We start from the raw sequence: 20,700 nt of genomic DNA on the forward strand, positions 1-20,700 counted from the left end.
GGATTTTTGTCTCAACTTCATGGGAAGTTTCTATTTATTTTTTTGTATACACTCAAGGGTGATGTGGGTGTGATGGCCTCACCCATGTCAGGGTACTACTCCACACACCATGCAAAGGGTCTGGCAAGATGCTGACATTACAGCAACTGAACTTCTTAGATATCTTATGGACATTGATGGACTTTGCAAATGGCACAAATGCATCCATACGCAGTACCTGTTCCGAATGAGTATCTATGCAGCTTCCAAAGTGTTTATATAAGACTTTCTTAAAATTGGGAAGTTGGGAGTCATTCACGTCAGAGATTTGGACTAGAGTCTGTTGTCCACAATCTGAGCAAGCCATTTCACTGAGGAACCACAACAGCTTGGATATAACACAGCTGAATGCTGCAACCAAAACCCTACTTGTTCTCTGTTATTTATAATAACATCAGATCCCCTTCAGCGTGGAATATAATGCTGTCTGAACCGCAGCCTGATGGGAATACAGTTTGAAGAGTTGTTGGTTGTTGTGCTCTAGGACACCAAGATGCAAAAGGACAAATTATTAATAGCTGTGAAAAACAGTGGACTTTTAAGTGCAAATTTTATTTAGGATCAAGAATTACGGATGCCTACTTTTTAAGTGTACAATACCCAAAGTTGTCTACAATGTACATAATATAGGTTTTTAACATAAAAGCTAAAAGTATTATGTTTTCACAGAGTAATTCCATCTCTGCTTCCTGTTCAAACTGATTAGCATATAAATGTAATATGCCTTAAAAATAAACAGATAATTAGTTTCCTGAAAGAACATTTCATGGTTTAGGAGATGGGGTTTTTAGTCTTATCAAGTGCACTTTCAAGAATTATGGGATGGCCGTTAGGTAGCAAGACTTTAAGAAAGAAGAATCAGTATGAAAGAGTAAAGTGGCACAGGATTCAGTAGGAAATCAAATGCTTTAGTGTGATTTACAATACGAAGAATCAATGAACATTTCATTAAATTATGACAGAAAAGACCAGACTATATAAACAGCTTCTTGGCTATATGGAAATAAAAAAACACAACAGTGGAAAATGATTTTGTGATCAACTAAACTGTACTTGAAATATTCACAAATGATTGGTTCCTGAGGTGAAACTGAAATCTACTTGAGCCCTGACCCGTAATCAAGAGTAGCAGACAGGAAAAGGACATTAGAAAGTACAAGATGATGCAAATACAGTAACACTTCACAATTAGGTTCAATTTGTTAACATTAGTTAATGTATTAGGTATCATGAACTAACAAAAGAATAATTTTAAAGAATTAAATTTAGGTCAGTGTTAATTTCTACACAGACTAATACACTTTTAGAATTTCAAGTTTTATAAATAATGCATTACCCTTGTAAAAAAGTGATATTTAAAATAGTATAGAGGTAGTGAAGTATAGTTAAAATCAATTAACATATTTACTGACGTATTGTTCGAGACTTATTGTTCGAGACCTAAACTGATATAAAAATTAGAATTACTTTTATTCGGAGTGCTACTTGTGCACAATGCACATTTCTTCATATTAAGCCTAAAATGTGTTTTAATACCGCTACTGTTGAGGATTGTATGATCTTTGAATAATATTGGTCTTTAAATGTAAGATATATTTATAGTGTACCTAAAGTATACTTGCAATAGTTCCACTTTAGTATATTCAGTACTTCAGTATCTCTTTAGTTAGACCTCAGTACGGTGGCCCAGAAGTGCAGAACAGATTACAATTTTGAAAACAAAATAACAAATTACAAACGCAAATGCAAATCTAAAAAACAAAATAATTCAGAAAACACAACAACAATTCAGAAAACATTATAACAAGTCAGAAAACACAATGACAAATCCGAAAACAAAATGACAAGTCAGAAAACACAACGACAAATCAGACAAACTGGAAGAGGTAGGTATAGTTTGAGATAGCACCATTGGTTTGGGATTACTCACCGCTGACTGGACGGGACATCTGTCAATCAACGTATACAGAATGAACCAGCTCAGCAGAGTCGTGGTAGAAAGTTCAGAGATGGTCTTAAAGTAGCTCAGTTTAAATGTATTCCGCTCTCCAACATATTTCAACACTTTAGCAACTGAAATTAATCAGCTCCAGTGGTGCAGGCGGTTAAGCGTGTGCACTTGGCTTTTTGATGCGATTGACCCAGGTTTGATCCCACCTTTTTGCCGAACTTTTTTTTCTCCCTTTTCAAATCTTGTATCACATCGAGATATGAGGCATTTATTTTCAATAAAAATTAAGGAAGTAATCAAAAAGGTGAAAATAAAGTATAGGGTAGGGTTAGGGTAGATTTACGGAGGGCTTTATTGTACCAATAAGGTGGCATCCATTTAATAATTTGAATTAAAATGATCATTTACACAGTGCAGATAATTGCCACTATTTGCAACAAGTAGTACACATAGCAGAAACTCCTGCTATTTTAACATAGTCTAAATAAGTATTTGAACTTAGTGTAAATAGCATATTGCTAAAAATACTGCTATTTTCAATTAGTGTAAAAAGAATCCATTGCTAATACGAGATTTGAAAAGGGAGAAAAATAAGTTCAGCAAAAGGTGGGATCAAACCTGGGTCACAATTGCGTCACAAAGCCAAGGGCACATGCGCCACTGGGGCTGATTAATTTTACTGCCAGTAAGGCAGGTTATTTGTACAAAGTGTAAATAGACACTCTGTATGTTTAATCCATAGTACGCACAATTCATACAATACATTTAAACTGAGCTACTTTAAGACCATCTCTGAACTTTCTACCATGACTCTGCTGTTCTTAAGCTGGTTCTTTCTGTATACGTTGATTGACAAATGTCACGTCCAGTCAGCAGTGAGTAATCCCAAACCAATTGCTGTCTCAAACTATACCTACCTCTTCCGGTTTATCTGATTTGTCGTTGTGTTTTCTGACTTGTTATAATGTTTTCTGAATTGTTGTGTTTTCTGAATTGTTATTTTGTTTTTTAGATTTGCATTTACATTTGTATTGTTATTTTGTTTTCAGAATTGTAATCTGTTCTGCACTCCTCGGCCACCGTACCTCAGCACTACTTCCGGACAATTAAAGTTCTTTAAGTACAAAATTAGTTGTTCCAATTCAGCAGACTTTAAGTATACCGTAAGTACAATTGCAGGATATTTTTTATTAAGTTCATGAATAAATAAAAACGTATATGTGGTATACTTAGCATGAAATAAATGTATTTTAGAAACATTTAAGTAATGTATTTTTCACTAGGGTATAAATGGGAATAAATCAATACTGAACAATAGTAATACTGTTCATTTTAGTTTACAACAGCTAATATATTAACTAATGTTAACAAACTGAAACTTTTTGTAGTGTTCCCACAAACATGATCTGATGGTGAGGAAGAAGATTGTGATTGTGTTTTTTATTAGCCACTTGGAGGTTTCAAAATGTGCTCAAAGGAGCCATGAATAGTCTAATCTCAAGCAGGCTGCATATTAACAAACACCCAACATGCATCCACACAAATAAATCCGACAAACACACAAAGTCAAAGACACACACACACACACACACACACACACACACACACACACACACACACACACACACGAGAAACACACGATACTTCAGCACCAGGTAGAACAGGAACATCTCTGCACTCACTCCCTCACATAACATTATCATCTTCACTATGCTGTACTAGACTAGTACTATTAGCAACTGTTTTAACATGTATTATCACTATATAAACTTTGCACATGCTGAACAGTCAGTGGCATCTAATAGGAGACAGGCCATTATTAAGTGAGACACATGCATGAACACTCCACAAATCATATCCAAAGAGGTTCTAATGAGAACATACAGGTGCTGCTTGCGAAGAGTAGCACAGTGTTAAAAAAAGGAGGAGTGCATGGGTCTATGCGTGCACCACTTTTTAGAAGAACCTAAATTTCAAAAGTCTTTCAGTCTGTCAAGTAAGTGCTATGAGATACGGAGAACCAGGACACACGCTTGGGACAGCTGAGTGGATCTAATGACCCCAACAGAGAATATCTGCTATAGAGCTGCACATCACAGAAACTAAACTAAAGTGTAAATTCTTGAGCTGTAACCAGAGCAACAATTAGGGGATACTAAAAAGTCTGTTATGAAAGAATGGTGTAAAATGGGTTTGAGAAATAAGTTCTCTTTTAAAATACCAAACCTGAAAGCATAAGTGTGCAGCTTTATGAGTGAGTGAACAGAGGGAATAATACACTTGGTTCAGAGTACAGCGGATCTGAACTAAACAAAGTGGAGGTTGAAATGGGAGATGTGTGTCATATGGTACATTAAAATACAGTAAAGGGTTTCACTGTATAGTAGCAGGATAAGAATCACCCCGCTAATTCTTCCAATTATCGATTATCCGTTCCTTTCAACCTGGAGAAGCATAAAAAAAATTGACGGTCAGTTTTTTTTTTAAGTGTTTGTCAATACAAGATTTTTTGCCTTATGTAAGAATGTGTTTTTATCTAAATTTCCACATCGAATCAAATGCAACAGATTATGTAAGAATGGTATTATGATTTGCACAACCCACTGATAAAAGTAAAGCTCTTTCATTAAGCTGTATCTCAGTTCATAATGGATATTTATGATTTTGAATACTTAATTATGCATGCTTATTTGAACTATTTTTACATTTCAATTACCGGTGCTGTCATCTAACACATTTAGTCTTTAAGATCACAATTTTAACGATCACACAACAGTGTTTTTAACATTGATAAATGTAATCTTTAGCAAATTTCTAAATGAATATACATTTTATTTTTCATCCTGTAAATGTAAAGTTGATTTGTAAATTTTAAAACAACCGATTTTTGAAAAAAAAAAAAAAAAACAGTACTCAACTTATTGCTATTGGCACAAATTTTAATATCTGCGCATCCTAAAAATATAGTATTTATTATTAGAGAACCTATTTCTTAAGAATATATTGCTTAAACTTAATTTCCAATATAGTCCATAAACACATAAATAATAAACAGTACATCTAAACAGTTAATTTTAACTACTTGGTTTATTAATTGTGTAAAATGACTATGTCCTGGAAGAGTGACAAAGAGTAAAAAGGAATTTAACAGGAATACAATGAATGCTAAGCATCTGTATGTATGTATATATGTATGTATTTATTAATACCTGTATGAGATGGGCAGGAGGAGGTTGTTCTTCTTCAGAGCTTGCACTTTGCTGAGAGTCTGGGGGTCGAGGGCGATATAACAGCGCCGGGCGTAGTCCAGAAGCTTTTCTTTAGATGGGTCAAACTCGCCAACTCAGCCACCTTCTCTGGAGCCACCAGCAGAAGCTCAGCAATGGGTGTGGTAGAGGCCACCGTATTACGATCTACACCGTGGATCTGGAAGGCCTTGGACATGTTCTTCAACCTCTGGTATGTAACTAGGATCTTTTTATAGCGGAACAGCACACCTGCTGCATCTTTCACTAGAACAACAGCAATAAGGAGAGAAAGATGAACAAAGAGATCAGAAACAGAAGAAAACCACTTGTCATGTTTCCTCGCGCTGTCATGCTCACCTCTCTGTCTTTCTCTCCCTCTGGCGATTCTAAAAACCCTTCTTCTCTTCAGAGCTGGATGACTGCCGGTGGGTCTTCCAGCTGTGCCAATGTTCCGAAGTGACATGTTCTCTGTTATCACATCCTCTCCTGACATCATTTCCTCTTCCTCAAGATAGCTATCCTCAAGGTATTCATCCTCTTCTTCATCACCCAGAAGAGTGAGGGATTCTGTGTAAGTATAAAAAAAAGTTACAAAAAATTCTATTTCAAATGCTGTTCTTTTGAATTTGATTCATCAAAGAATCATGCAAAAATATATCACGGCTTCCACAAAAACATTAAGAAGGCAATAACAAAAAAAATTACATTTTAATCATATTTTAGAAAAATATTAAACTCATGAAAACACACATGGAAGTATGGTAAATATACAGTATAGTGACTCAAAAAAAGTTAGCTTCTTAGATTAAATGTAAATATTGTAGACATACAGTAAATATTTAAACCAAAATGACAATATAGCGCAAATACAGGTTAAAAAACATTTTTGACCCACCTTGCAGTTCATTGCGTGACCTGTTGTTGCTACTGCAGCTGCTGCTGGTGCTGCCGCCACCGTGGCCCTGCAAAAGAGGCTGAGGGTGGGGAGATGCATACAAGGAATTTATCTGAGCACTGACTGGACCAGGAACAGAGCTCAGGGCCTTGGGATTGGCTGAAGTCTGTTGGGTTGGCCTCTGCTGGAATGACTGACGGTTGGCCGAACGCTGGCTCTCCACTTGTTGATCTGCAACGTTAATGATTAAAGTTAATTCTGTGGCCAGTTGCATAACAGGCTTAGGCTAGTTTTACAATTTAGTTTCCTGATTGTTCTCCTTAAGACTGCTCATACATTTTTTTTCAGTCAGTTACATAAAAATGATTAAAGACTGGTCTAACTTGAATCTGAAAAATGAGACTCATTACCCTTTAGCTAACTGCTGGCTGGTCAGACTAATTCTATTTTAGAATGAACCAATCTTAATTTTACTTAGTGTGATCTTCGATTTTTTTTAGTTAGGATTTATTTATGTTCTGCACAATGATATTATCACTTCATTATAACTAAATCAAATTATTATTATACATTTTATTAATTGAAATAAACTCAAATCTAAATATTACACGAAAACTAATAAATAAATGACCGCCCAAATGTTCACGCAAGGAAAGAAGGCATAACTTTTATTCTTGCTGTAGTATTGTTGCCGCTGCCATGTTGTGGAGATGCTGTTTCATTGTGAAAGCAAAAATACTTTTTTTGGTCTTCCAAAACAGAAAATCAGTGGTTAAGTTGTGTTTACAACACTGTTCCAGCACAATTAAACCCAAATATTCAGATGTGTGCAGCGCATTTTTTGGAGGACAAGGACTGTTTCCTGTGAGAGTAGCCTACAATGCTGGTGTCTGTTTCTATAAAGTGGGGCAATAACAACTTTGCAAGGACAGTCTGGCGCTTCTGACTCACAGCCTGTAAGTATGTTTACATATTTAAAGAATCTGCCAATGATGATTCAAACATGAGTTTTGAGCAGTGTAGAGTAGCGCTTGTTGTTTGTTGTTTCTCTGATCACAAATGTGACAAGGCTTTATGTTTACGCAGTGCAATATGCAACACAACACGTAAAAAGACAGTACAAGGTCATTATAATCAGTATGTGCCCACTGGATGCAACAAATGCCTCACGGCATCACAGTATGGTAAGGGGCGTAACATTTCTGTCACACGCTTGAGGTTTTCGGCCAATCACAATGCACTTGATAGCTGGCCAATCAAAACACACCTCGGTTTTCAGAACGATGAGCTTTGTAAAAATCTACGCGTTTCAGAAGGCGGGGCACAGAGGAGCAACAATAATATACATTATATGGAAAATAATGTGTTTTTTGAACCTTAAACCACATAAACACATTGCATTACACCAAATACACAAAATAATTTTCTTTTTAGCAACATCATATGACCCCTTTAAAACATTAAAACTACTAACTGAAAATAAATAAGCTAATGTGAACTAAAACTGAAACAGTACGATTAAAACAAAAAAACAAACAAAAAATAAAAACTAATAAAAATGACTAAAAACTGAACCAAAATGAAAGCTGAGAATATAAAAATAAAAGTTAATTCAAAATATTAATAAAAACTATAATAGGATATATAATATTCGATGAGTCTAATGTACAAAGTCAAAGAAGTTTTTACCGCGATCATTTTCTCTTCTCCTTCTCCAAGAAAAACTCCTGGAATCATTACCTGCAGGGAAAAGAGAAACTCAGATTTTGTATTCCTGTCAGTCTTTGGGAAATCTGTATTAATACCCAGCCTGACTTCTGCGTCATCTGATGATTTACTGCAGTCATGATCATAAGAGAATGTAGAAGAACATCTTTTTCAAATAAAACTGTTTATCAACTTTCTTTCTGTGAACAGTAGCAGCAAAGTCCATAATACATTTAATAAGCATACAACTGAAGCATAATGTAGCTGGATTGTTAGATTGTTTACTGAATTTGCACACATAAGATTTATTCAGTACTGATTTTACTTAAGAAATCCTTTCACTACACAAAGCATGTATGCATGACAAATGAAACTATGTAAACTGACGAGGCACAAACTAAGGTGGAATTCTCCCAAACATTCCACTATTTCTCAAATCACCTTTGACTGCATCAACTAACTTTTTCTTGTGGCACTAAATATCCTCTATTAGCACAGTGTTTGCTCACTCTCTGTCTCTTCTCTCCCTCTGGTTCTGTCTTCGTCTCACCGTTACTTTCCTGACTCTTGGTTGAGAAGATGAACCGATCGAGCTGGCAGCGCAGGAAGTCCCTCTCCTCCTCCAGGTCCTCGATGCGTTTCTGCAGCCATGAATTTTTCTCCAGTGAGATCTGCAGTTGTGTGCGCAGGTTAGTGATTAACAGGTACGAGCTGTTCGGTGCTGGTGGATCACTACCTGCATCACAACACAAGCAAATATCATCACATGTTGACCTATACGTAGTTCAGTAAAAAATTATAACGTAGCCTGTCTTTATTTACTCGCCTTAGTGTCCTTTCAAACACGTACAATTTCTGTTCAACAAAAATTAAGATAATCTGAATATTCTCTTATCATTTCTGCACATACACTCAAAGTATATGAAACCAAAACTTTCAGCCATCAAAAGTACAAATCATGAAAGTAATCTATAGGAAAAAAGTCTTTGAAATCCTAGTTTTCTAAAGAGACACGATAGCTTTATATAAACAATAATTTAAGCTTTTATTCATATATGAACATCGATCAATGCAGATACAGTACATAGAGCACACATCAAATACGGTAAACACGGAAGCTCAACGATGCATGGTTTATATGCAAGAACCAATGAAATTAATATTACGAATAAATATTTAATTACAAAATAAATGTATCTGTAATCAGTTACAGTTACTGATTAAAAAAAATGTGTAGTTAAATTACAGTTACTTATGAAAATGTTAAAGGATTACAAGGGGGTTACATCTTATTTTTTATTTTAACACAGACATATTTAATAGACTTATTTCATAAATTGCACTGACTTTTCTAAAATATGAGACACCAATTTTTCAGGAGTTTAGGACACAGAATAGCACACATGCTTATTCCATAACCGTTTTATTTCCTATTTGGGTTTATGTATATGCTTTATATATATATATATATAATTTTTTTTTTTTTAATTAACTGTTTTTCTAAGGCTTTTTTTTTCTAAGGCAAATTTGATTTCAGATAAACCTCATAGCTACTAAACTATTTCTTGTTATTGATTTAAAGCTGTATTTAACCTCAGAATTGATCTCGAAGTAAGTCATGTTTTGTGGTGGCTGTGCTTTTAAAATTAAAGATTATCATCTTAATTCAAGTGACGAAGGATTTCGAAAATGACATTAATCAGTGTTGAGTTCTACTATAAGGTTAAGCCTGCCTGGTTTACATGTTTGAAAAATGATTCATTTAAATTTAGAAAAGTAATCAAAAAGTAATAAAATGTCATCAGTTTTATTATTACTTTAATAAAGTAATTTTTTACATTTTAAATAGGGTAACCTGTAATCTGTAACCTATTACATTTCCAAAGTAACCTTCCCGACATGTTTTAATAATTGTTTTAATTCAAGCTAGTAAGTGTGGAAGCTAATATAGCCTAATTTAACGTTAGTTATTGAGGTATCGTTTCGTGAAACGAAAAGTTTTTTGTTGTTTGAACGAGAGTTAATGATAGAATTTTCATTTTTGGTTGAACAAAACCTTTAAAGGGATAATCCACTCCAAAATGAAAATTTTGAATTCAAAAAATTTGTGCTCTTCTGTATCATCCACGCCACAAGGATTCACTGTTTCTATGTGTATTTAGCTTTGATTTGAAAGAAAACAGCGCATCCTTGTGGCGCGGATGATACAGAAGAGCATACACTCTGATAACGAGAGACACAGAGGAGACTGTTGAACAAAGGAATTGTTGAATAAAGTCGTTATTTTGTTTTCTTTGCTTACAAAAAGTGTTCCAGTCGCTTCATATAACCCAGATTGCACGCCTGATGGCAGATGGAGTATTCTGAAGACGACTTTCCTACCTTTTATGGACCTTGACAGTGTTATTTACTTGGCAGTCTATGGGACAGACACAGGCCTCCCGGTTTTCATCCAAAATTTCTTAAATTGTGTTCCGAAGACAAAAAGAGCTTTTACGGGTTTGGAACGACATGGGGGTAAGTGATTAATGACAAAATTTTAACATTTTTAACATTCGCTAAAACACTCTAATAATACCAAGTAATGATGATAATAAACTGAACTGACCGTCAAAGTTGTGCTCGTTCTGGTTGTAGAAGCCTCCCTGCTGATCAAAGTTGTTGTCTTCGAAAGGAATGGAGATTTCAAAGGCATCCTCATTCTTGGGAGCTGAAGAAAGATGATTAAAGACACGTGGGATGGACATTACTTTTCTGGGAAATTCACAGGTATCACGTCATCAGCTCCAAAGTGCATTTATGACTGTGTTATTAAAGCGCATGCACTCACTGTGGAGCTCTCGGGAACTCGCGCGCTTCCTTGCGGCTGCATCCGCATCATTCATGTTTCCGCCGGTTCAGACTCAGAGAGCGGCTGTCGCCCCAAAATACTCACACCATCTGCTTTATTTCTCTGCAGACACGCATGCGGCAACATATCACAGAAGGTACATAAAACATGCCCGATGACGAGCTTCCGTGTCTTCTCTCATGCACAGTTTTACACGTACACTGGCAAACTTGACTGTCACTATCTTTCAACCATCCCCAACACCAGCCATCCACAACCAAAACAATTACATAGACAGGTTATGACATGAGCTGCACTCTTCCTGATATCAAAAATACTAATCAGGCTATTCAAGGTTAGTGTAGTGGTGCAGGAATAATACACCATTTCTTTAACTGCACTGAGATGACTATCTGACTACGTTAGCTAATCTTTAAACCGTTCCATACAGAATGTACCCAAAAAATAACGGAGTATTTCTATCACGTGATGACACAAAACACGTACAAACCGTTGTGTGAACGTGCTTTTCTGTCACGTATCTGAAGCGTGTCTCAATGCACTTTCATCTGTTTGTGTGTTTGCTGAAGAATCAGCCTGCTAACAATAACAATTAAATCTCCTTTCAGCAGCAGAGCTAAAAACAACGTGAAGAAAGAGACTATTATGGCACCTTCAAAATAAAAGCCTTGAATTTTTTTTTTTTTTTTTTGAAGTTACACAATGTACAGTAGTAATATTGGTAATTCCTGAAGTTCGGTAATATTTCAGTCCCCTAGACATTTTAAAGTCGTGTTTATAGAAATGAAGTGTTGAAATCTATATTGTGAAAGCTTTTCACAATACTTTGGTATGTCCATTGTAATGAATATAAATATTGCACTTGCATTTAAATAATTTTTTTTAATCATAAAATAACGTCTTATTTCTGTCTTACACCAAGCATTTTGTCTTGTCCCTAAGGCAATTCACTGAATTTGTAACTACTTAACAAAATGTGCCCAGAGTCTAATTTTTGGTAATAATGTATTTATTTGTGTTTCTTTCTTGTGAAAAATATTTTACTAAAAATATGCAAGATATTTTATAAAAAACAGACTCTATGTCACTCAGTCTGAATTCAACCCCAACGCCATCACATAAAATTAACATAGAAAATGACTATTTTTCAAAATTTTATTTTAATCCATAACTATGTACTTATTTTTTTTTTATTAAAAACCATGCACAAACCCATCACACACCCTGTCACATATATGTATATTTCTCAGTGTTTCAGGGTTGTAAACTTGTGACATGGTTGAGTTATTCACTTCATATATCAATCATTTTAATAATAATAAAAAAAACTATAAAATCGTAATGGTTTCTTACCAAAATAATGACAACATATATTTTTGTTATGAATAGACTTAACGTTGAAATCCATCCTACATCAGAAATAGCACCCACAACAGCAGCAGAAATATAACATTGAGCCACCGCACTGAAAAAAAAAATTGAATTTACTAAAAAAAAAAAAAAAAATTAGGCAACTGGTTGCAATCAATTTATTTTAGCTACATTCAAAAATCTGCAATCCCAACGCACTAAAATAATCCCACCCCCATTAATATTTTTGGAAAATAAGGAATAAGGAAGACAATTAAGAATGAAAGCATTTCTTGCTGTTCACCACTTGACATGTTAATGATTTTACACAATAAAATTATGTTTAGTTAAACATCTAAACTGAAAACATTTTTACAAAAACTGTCTATTTTTAACCTCAGTCCCATAATAATGTAAATGTCATCATAAAATTTAAATTTCCTGTCATTAAATTGTTATGAGGGTCACATTATTTTATAATACGTCTGTGTAAAATCTTATTTAAACCAATCCTATTTGTCCGTTACGGTGTTGAGAATAAAAGGTGTTTTAAAAATGATGATATGGACGTTTTATATGTGCTTAATGATCAGCTTGAAAAACAAGCTGAGATATTACTGAATCCCAGGAAAGACCCATATAATGTATAGTATATTCTAAAGTGTGTAATGCATTATTGTCATGATCACAAACTCCATTCACCATACCTATCACATAATCACACTAGATCTCCCATAATCCTCTCTGACTACCACCTGTGCACACTCCAGTCACCACATCTGTCTGCCGTCAGCCTCATCAGTTCCTCCAAATAAGCCATAAGTAATTGCATTAAATACTGTATAGACTAAAACAATTCTATATGAAACAATAGTGGATTTAACATTAATTTTAAATGTAATGTGAAACCTTCTCCCTTTAAAATACTTTGGTCAGTTCAAGAATAATTTATGAAATGGATGAGTAATTAGTACAATAATCCAATTACACTGTTTAAGTAGTTAATAATTCGTTGTTTTTTACCCTTACCCAACACTGTGTGTATTAGTATAGTATATAACGGATGAAACGTCTGGGTGAAACATTTTCAGTCCCCATAACCATTGTTTTAAAATGCAAGATCTTTGTAATATGTATTGACATTTGGTTTATTTACAGAAACAACAGTATGATCTTCTTTCAGTTTGATGCCACACCAGTGTGTCATGAAAATGTGTAATGATTAAGATATGACACGGCCATGAGCTGTCGTCTAGAACAGCTAATAATGTAAATGGTGTCGCCGTACCATATGACTCAGTTGTTACGTGGGAGTGTAGTAGGTTGTGTGGTTTATGGGGAAGATGTGTATTTGTGGTCTAGTTTTCCCTGGCGTGTTTTTCTTCCTCCCTCTTTTGTTACTCTCACTGCAATGACTCACAGGTGGAGCTGCTAACGAGTGCCCTGATTGGTGACTGGAGTGATTGGCGCTGTATTTAAGTCTCCTGAACCATGGATCTACGGCTCCCCGCTCTCATGGCTTCCTTGACTGATAGACAGATGTGTTTTCTATGTAGTATGGTGCCCATAGTGTTTGTTAACTGGTTGTTATGAGACCTTTGTTGTAAACCACTATCTTCTGCTATGTTATGACTCTTTTTGTTAAATCCTGATCCTTACCTAATTGGAGCATGGTAGGGAGGTGGGTGCCTTTCTTTTATTATTCGTTTTCTCCTGGTTATGATAATTAGGGAGGGAAGCTTTTGTACTTTTGTTTAGTTTCTTTTAATTCTAGGTCAGTATCTCTAAAATGAGTTAGCTTTGTTTTGTTATTTGTTTTGGCTCTTCCCCCTCCTGAAGCTTATGTTGCTCCTTATCTACTTTTGTTTAATAAATTCACTTTTTCACTTTAAAGAGTGTCTTTTGGTGTTTTGAAGCCTTGGGAGTGAGAGCGGGGACTCCAGGGAGTCTGTTGATCGGCTCCCTGATTATTGTTATGAATGGGTTTTGAAATCCTCTTTGACTAGAGATTTGACCTTATTCGTAACAAATGGGGGCTCGTCCGCTTGTTTTTTGTGTTAATTTAATGAATGAATTTCTCTTTCTTGTTTTGACTACAAGTGGAAGTGACCGCTCGTTAATTTTTGTGGTTAACGAACAAGTCTAAGTGGTACCATTTTCTGTCGTCTTGGTGAGTAAAATTTACTCCTATTTTTGTCTTGCTGATTTAGTGTAAAGCAGTAACGAAACACTAATAATGGAGTTAGATGTTGGATCATTTATGTCAAAGCCCACTATACAGCAGTTTGACGCATTTCGAAAAAAAGATCTAATACAGATTGCTGAAATTTTGAAGGTTTCTGTAGTAAGTTCTGCACCTAAGCAGGTAGTTAAAGCTGAAGTTTATGCTAAACTGGTTGAGCAAGGTTTTTTTTAGTCTGCTGATGGTGAAATTGAGAAGAGTGTGTGTGAGACTGCTAAAGCTGATCTGACATCTCAATCAGATCTGTTGCTCTTATTAAAAGTAAAAGAAGTGGAGTTACAGATAAAGCGGCAAGAACATGAGAATCGTTATGTTGCATTTACGTGAGTTAGAGATGGTGCATAAGGAAAAGGAAAGAGCGTGCGTTTACTGCTAGTCCATCTGTCGTAACTCCAGTGCATGCAAGCATGCCTTCACCTATTCAGCCTGCTGCTGTTAATTTGTTTGATCCCAGTAAGTATATTAAGCTTGTGCCTCCTTTTCGAGAATCAGAAGCAGATGCTTATTTCATCGCATTTGAGCGTATTGCTGCTAAACTTAACTGGCCGAAAGATATGTGGGGTTAATGTTACAATGCAGTTTAGTTGGTAAAAGCGCAAGAAGTGTGTTCTGCTTTGCCTATCGAGGAGTCTCTTAATTATGATTTGGTGAAAGCTGCTGTTTTGCGGGTTTATGAACTTGTACCTGAAGCATACAGGCAAAAGTTTCGTAACTATACTAAATCGGCTAAACAAACGTTTGTGCAGTTTGCACGCGATAAGAGAGCTCTGTTAGAAAAGTGGTGCGCTGCTTCGAAAACGAACTACGTTTGAGCAATTTCAAGAACTGATTCTGTTGGAGGACTTTAAAAATTGTTTTTCAGACAATTTAGTGATTTACCTAAATGAGCAAAAGGTTAAGTCCCTTTCAGAAGCTGCAGTATTGGCGGATGAATATATTTTGACACATAAGACTGTATTTTCTTCTGCGGTTGGCCCGAATCATGGTACTTCAATGTTTTCAGGTGTGCAGAAACCTTTGATGTACACTCGCTCAAACGAAACCTATGGGGCGCTCTGCGGTAAAGGGTAAGGAAGAGAGCAAGAATGTTGAGAATAAAAGAGTTTGCTTTTATTGCCTAGACCCAAATCATCTTATTGTTTGATTGTAAAGCCTGGAAGAATAGAAATGCTGCCTCTAAGCCTAAAAGTGTGGCTAATATTGTTCTTGAGCGAGAGTTTGGTGTTGAGAATTTTTCAGACAATTCTGCATTTACTCCCTTTGTATTTAAAGGGAGTGTGTCAGTTTCTCTGGATGGTACGAGGAATTCAATCTCTATTTTGAGGGATACGGGGTCAGCCCAATCGTTTATACTGGAAAGTGCATTACCATTTTCAGAGGTGACGTACACTGGAACTGATGTGTTAGTTCGTGGAATCGAATTGAATTGTGTTAAAGTTCCTCTTCATACTGTGTTTTTGACCTCTGATCTTGGTTTCAGGTCCGGTAAAAAAATAGGGGTACGTTCCAGATTGCCTGTAGAGGGCGTAAGTTTAATCTTGGGAAATGACCTGGCCGGTGCTAAAGTTTTTCCTCACCCAATTGTAGCTAAGACTCCGGTTTGTGATGCGGAGCTTGCCAGTCGATTCCCCTCAGTATTTTCAGTATGTGCAGTCACTCGTGCACAGGCACGTAAAAATGAGGATCTGATTGATTTGTCTGACACTTTTCTTGCTTCTCCAGATTCTCCCTCTGAGTTAAGGTTATCTGTTGTTTCCAGTGTGGGTAATGCAGATGATGAGATTCCTGAGAAAGAATCTTTGACAATGGGGAGAGAACAACTTGGTAGAGCCCAAAAGTCCGACCCTTCTCTAACGTGCTGTATTGAGGCCGTGGAGAATAAAAGGGAAGGAGGTAGTGCTGATGGGGTACGGTATTTCTGGGACCAAGGGCATCTTAATGCGTGAGTGGCTGTCTCGTAAAGCAAAAGAGGCTGGATTAAGTCCAGAGTACCAGATTGTATTACCTGTTGGTTATCGAAAGGCTGTGCTTAAACTTTCTCATGACCACCCCCTGTCTGGTCATTTAGGCAGTACTAAAACATTCATGCGAGTGGCTAAATATTTTTATTGGCCTGGTTTAAGATCTGCTGTGTCAAACCATTGTCGTTCATGTCACGTGTGTCAACTCGCTGGTAAACCCAATCAAACAATTCGTCCGGCTCCTTTGCAGCCTATTCCAGTGATGGGAGAACCATTCGAGCGACTCATTCTAGACTGTGTTGGGCCCCTGCCGAAATCGAAAAGCGGGTTTTCAGTATATCTTAACGTTAATGTGTGCGGCGACTCGTTTTCCAGAGGCAATACCATTGCGTAACATCAAAGCAAAAACCATTGTTAAAGAGTTGATTAAATTTTGTTCAACGTTTGGGTTACCTCGTGTGATCCAGACCGATCAGGGAACAAATTTTACATCTAAAGTGTTTGAGCAAGTGTTGAAAGGGATTTCCGTTAATCACGTAGTGTCGAGTGCATATCATCCATAGTCGCAGGGAGCTCTAGAGAGATTTCACCAGATGCTTAAATCAATGATGTGGGCGCACTGTGTAGAAGCTGGTAAGGACTGGGCTGATGATCTCCCTTTACTTTTATTTGCGATAAGGGAAACGGTTCAAGAATCATTAGGGTTTAGTCCTGCGGAGCTCATTTTTGGACATACGGTTCGGGGACCTTTAAAGCTATTACGCGAGCAACTTGTTCTTGATAACACACCGTTTGCTCTCGTATCCGAGTATGTTAGTTCTATTCGTGAACGTCTTCGTAGGGCTTGTGAGATGGCGAAGATAAATTTGGCTGAGTCACAGACTGAGATGAGGGAGCATTATGACCGCAAGAGTGTTGCTCGTTCTTTTCAGCCTGGTGATTCTGTTTTGCTGTTAATGTCAGTGCCAGGGTCTGCTTTACAACCAAGATTTTCAGGTCCTTTTAGGGTGACGAAAAAGTTGAGTGATACGAATTATTTGATTTGCACGCCTGAACGTCGGAGGAAATTGCGGATGGTTCATGTTAACATGTTGAAGTCTTATATGCAAGACGAGTCTGCTCTTATTGTCAAGCCGAGTGCCGCTGTTGTGTCAGCGGGAGCAAATGAGATTGAACAGGAGTTTTCTGTACCTTGTGGTTATTTGTCGAATTCTGTGATTTTAAGGATTTGCTGTGTAATGCTCCTGTTTTGGCAGCCCCAGAGTTTGCACGCTCTTTCAAGTTGGAAGTGGATGCCTCTGCTACTGGAGCTGGTGCGGTTTTACTTCAAGAGAGTGAGTTCGAGGTTGATCACCCAGTTTGTTACTTCTCGAAAAAGTTCACGTTATGTCAACGCAGATATAGTACCATCGAAAAAGAGGCTCTTGCGTTGCTATTAGCGTTGCAACATGTCGAGGTGTATTTAGGTGGAAGTTTCAAGTGGCATTCCAATTGTGGTGTATTTACCGACCACAACCCACTTGTTTTTTTTGGCTCGGATGTCTAATTCGAATCAACGTTTAATGCGCTGGGCATTAATAATTCAAGAGTTTAATTTGGATATCCGACATAAAAGAGGCTCGTAGAATATTGTCGCGGATGCGCTGTCTCGAGTTTATGGTGCTGAAGTGTAAAATAATTACAGTAGTGCAGTGTAGCAGATACAAACTTCCTGTTAGCATCTTTCTGGTGGGGAGGTGTTACGTGGGAGTGTAGTAGGTTGTGTGGTTTATGGGGAAGATGTGTATTTGTGGTCTAGTTTTCCCTGGCGTGTTTTTCTTCCTCCCTCTTTTTGTTACTCTCACTGCAATGACTCACAGGTGGAGCTGCTAACGAGTGCCCTGATTGGTGACTGGAGTGATTGGCGCTGTATTTAAGTCTCCTGAACCATGGATCTACGGCTCCCCGCTCTCATGGCTTCCTTGACTGATAGACAGATGTGTTTTCTATGTAGTATGGTGCCCATAGTGTTTTGTTAACTGGTTGTTATGAGACCTTTGTTGTAAACCACTATCTTTTGCTATGTTATGACTCTTTTTGTTAAATCCTGATCCTTACCTAATTGGAGCATGGTAGGGAGGTGGGTGCCTTTCTTTTATTATTCGTTTTTCCTCCTGGTTATGATAATTAGGGAGGGAAGCTTTTGTACTTTTGTTTAGTTTCTTTTAATTCTAGGTTAGTATCTCTAAAATGAGTTAGCTTTGTTTTGTTATTTGTTTTGGCTCTTCCCCCCTCCTGAAGCTTATGTTGCTCCTTATCTACTTTTGTTTAATAAATTCACTTTTTCACTTTAAAGAGTGTTTTTGGTGTTTTGAAGCCTTGGGAGTGAGAGCGGGGACTCCAGGGAGTCTGTTGATCGGCTCCCTGATTATTGTTATGAATGGGTTTTGAAATCCTCTTTGACTAGAGATTTGACCTTATTCGTAACACAGTCTACAGTTTTGTTCCTTCACTCTGACATATGGTACTTTCCTGCTCTCATCTCCATTTACATGGAATACTGTAAATGCTGTATTTGATGCTTTCTGTCTTCCTCTTTCAGATGCTTCTTTAATCAATCTGACAGACACCTACAGTATTAAACTAAATGAGAAGAAAAGGAAATGAAAGTTTAGTAATAGCCTTACAAAAGGCAGTTACCATAAATTAAATGTTTACAGATATTAAACATTTTATGTTATGAAAGGGATACTTTTGTGATTTTAGTGTTTTGTACTTTTTCAAATAAAAAAACCTGAGATGTTTGAAAAAGTGCATTTTTTATGATCAGTTGTGAGTACTGATGATCTGAGTACTAAGAGTTTTGAAATGTACAACTTGCTTGTGAAAATTGTACCAAAACTATAAAAAAGCAAACCTGCAATACTGTAGCATACTATTTATGCAACAGTAAAATACAGATTTGTAATTTCTTTTGCCACTATTCATGGTTAGACTTTTACATAAAAGCAAATTATGAAAAGGGGGAACATCATCAAGTTGGGAAATAAAAGGCTGCTTCCTAAATGCACACATACTATAGGTCTGTTGATGTCATTTGTAATGCGTATCTAAAATATTCTTCGTCAGATCTTATTGCAACATTCAGTAGATATTTTCACAAAGAATGCATACATTTTCTATATTTTGGATGTCTGGATGCAATAATTAATCCAGGTGATGCATTCTGTCATAATTCTGGTTTAGTAATTATATAGTATTTTGGCATGTTCATGGTAACTAAACTTCTGAGTCAAGCCCAAATGAGTGTAGACTGATGATGCAATTAATAGTGACATCATGCTGTTATATCAAACAGCATAGTTCAGAAATGAGCAAATAATGCAATATTTTAGATCAAGAAGATGGCAGATCCACAAGGATCAGTCCTAGGTCCTCTGCTATTTTCAATATACACGTTGCCCTTTGGTAATATTATTAGAAAATATGGTATTAGATTCCACTTTATGCTGATGATACTCAACTATAAATCTCAACGAGACCAGAGGAAACTTCTAAATTATCTAAGCTAACAGAGTGTGTTAAAAATGTAAAGATTGGATGACCAATAATTTTCTTCTATTAAATTCGGATAAGACAGAGATATTACTTAATGGACCAAAAAACATTACACAGAATCTCTTGGATTAGAATTTGCAACTAGACAGATGTACCGTTACTTTCCTCTACTGTCAAAAATTTATATTAGACAGCAACTTGTCTTTTGAAATCATATTTCCCATGTTACAAAAAAAACAGCATTCTTCCATCTTATAAACATGGCCAAGCTATGAAACATGTTATCTGTTTCTGATGCAGAAAAGCTAGTTCATGACCTCGTAGACTGGACTATTGTAATGCACGTCTAGGTTGTTTGTTCTGCATCCTCAATAAACAAGCTACAGGTAGTCCAAAATGCAGCGGCTAAAGTCCTTACCAGGTCAAGAAAATATATTTTACAATCTCTGCATTGGCTACCAATTTAGTTCCGTATCAGTTACAAAATATTATTACTTGCCTATAAGGCTCTTAATGGTTTAGCTCCTGTGTACCTAACTAGTCTTCTACCACGCTAAAATCCATCACACTCAAGGTCACAAAATGCTGGACTTTTGGTAGTAGCTAGGATAGCAAAGTCCACTAAATGAGGTAGAGCTTTTTCACATTTGGCTCACAAACTCTGGATTAGCGTTCCTGATAATGTTCGGGGTTCAGACACACTCTCTCTGTTTAAATCTAGATTATAGACACATCTCTTTGACCACGCATTCAAATAATGCATCTCATAATCTTGGACTGCAGTTATATCTGATCAAATTCTTATTATTATTCTTTAGCTTGGGTTAAACATATTAATTTTACTTGGTTTACATCCTGTGGTAACTAGGATTTACACAAGCTCCAGTCTGGATCCAGAACACCTGAGAAGAGATGATGC

At 36.5% G+C, this 20,700-nt stretch overlaps 1 protein-coding gene across 1 annotated transcript; it reads right to left on the reverse strand.

Annotated features, from left to right (window-relative positions):
- Positions 1 to 3,629: 3,629 nt before the first annotated feature.
- On the reverse strand, positions 3,630 to 11,333 carry LOC109105734 (coiled-coil domain-containing protein 106-like). Its single transcript, XM_042740782.1, is given in 10 exon segments — positions 3,630 to 4,434; positions 5,200 to 5,332; positions 5,335 to 5,502; positions 5,596 to 5,805; positions 6,134 to 6,364; positions 7,823 to 7,873; positions 8,391 to 8,576; positions 10,449 to 10,550; positions 10,671 to 10,793; positions 11,182 to 11,333. Coding segments are annotated over 9 exon segments (1,161 nt in total). The 5' UTR covers positions 10,726 to 10,793; positions 11,182 to 11,333; the 3' UTR covers positions 3,630 to 4,409.
- Between the last annotated feature and the right edge of the window lie 9,367 nt (positions 11,334 to 20,700).

This window comes from Cyprinus carpio, chromosome B16 (assembly GCF_018340385.1).
Source record: "Cyprinus carpio isolate SPL01 chromosome B16, ASM1834038v1, whole genome shotgun sequence".
Lineage (NCBI taxonomy): Eukaryota > Metazoa > Chordata > Actinopteri > Cypriniformes > Cyprinidae > Cyprinus > Cyprinus carpio.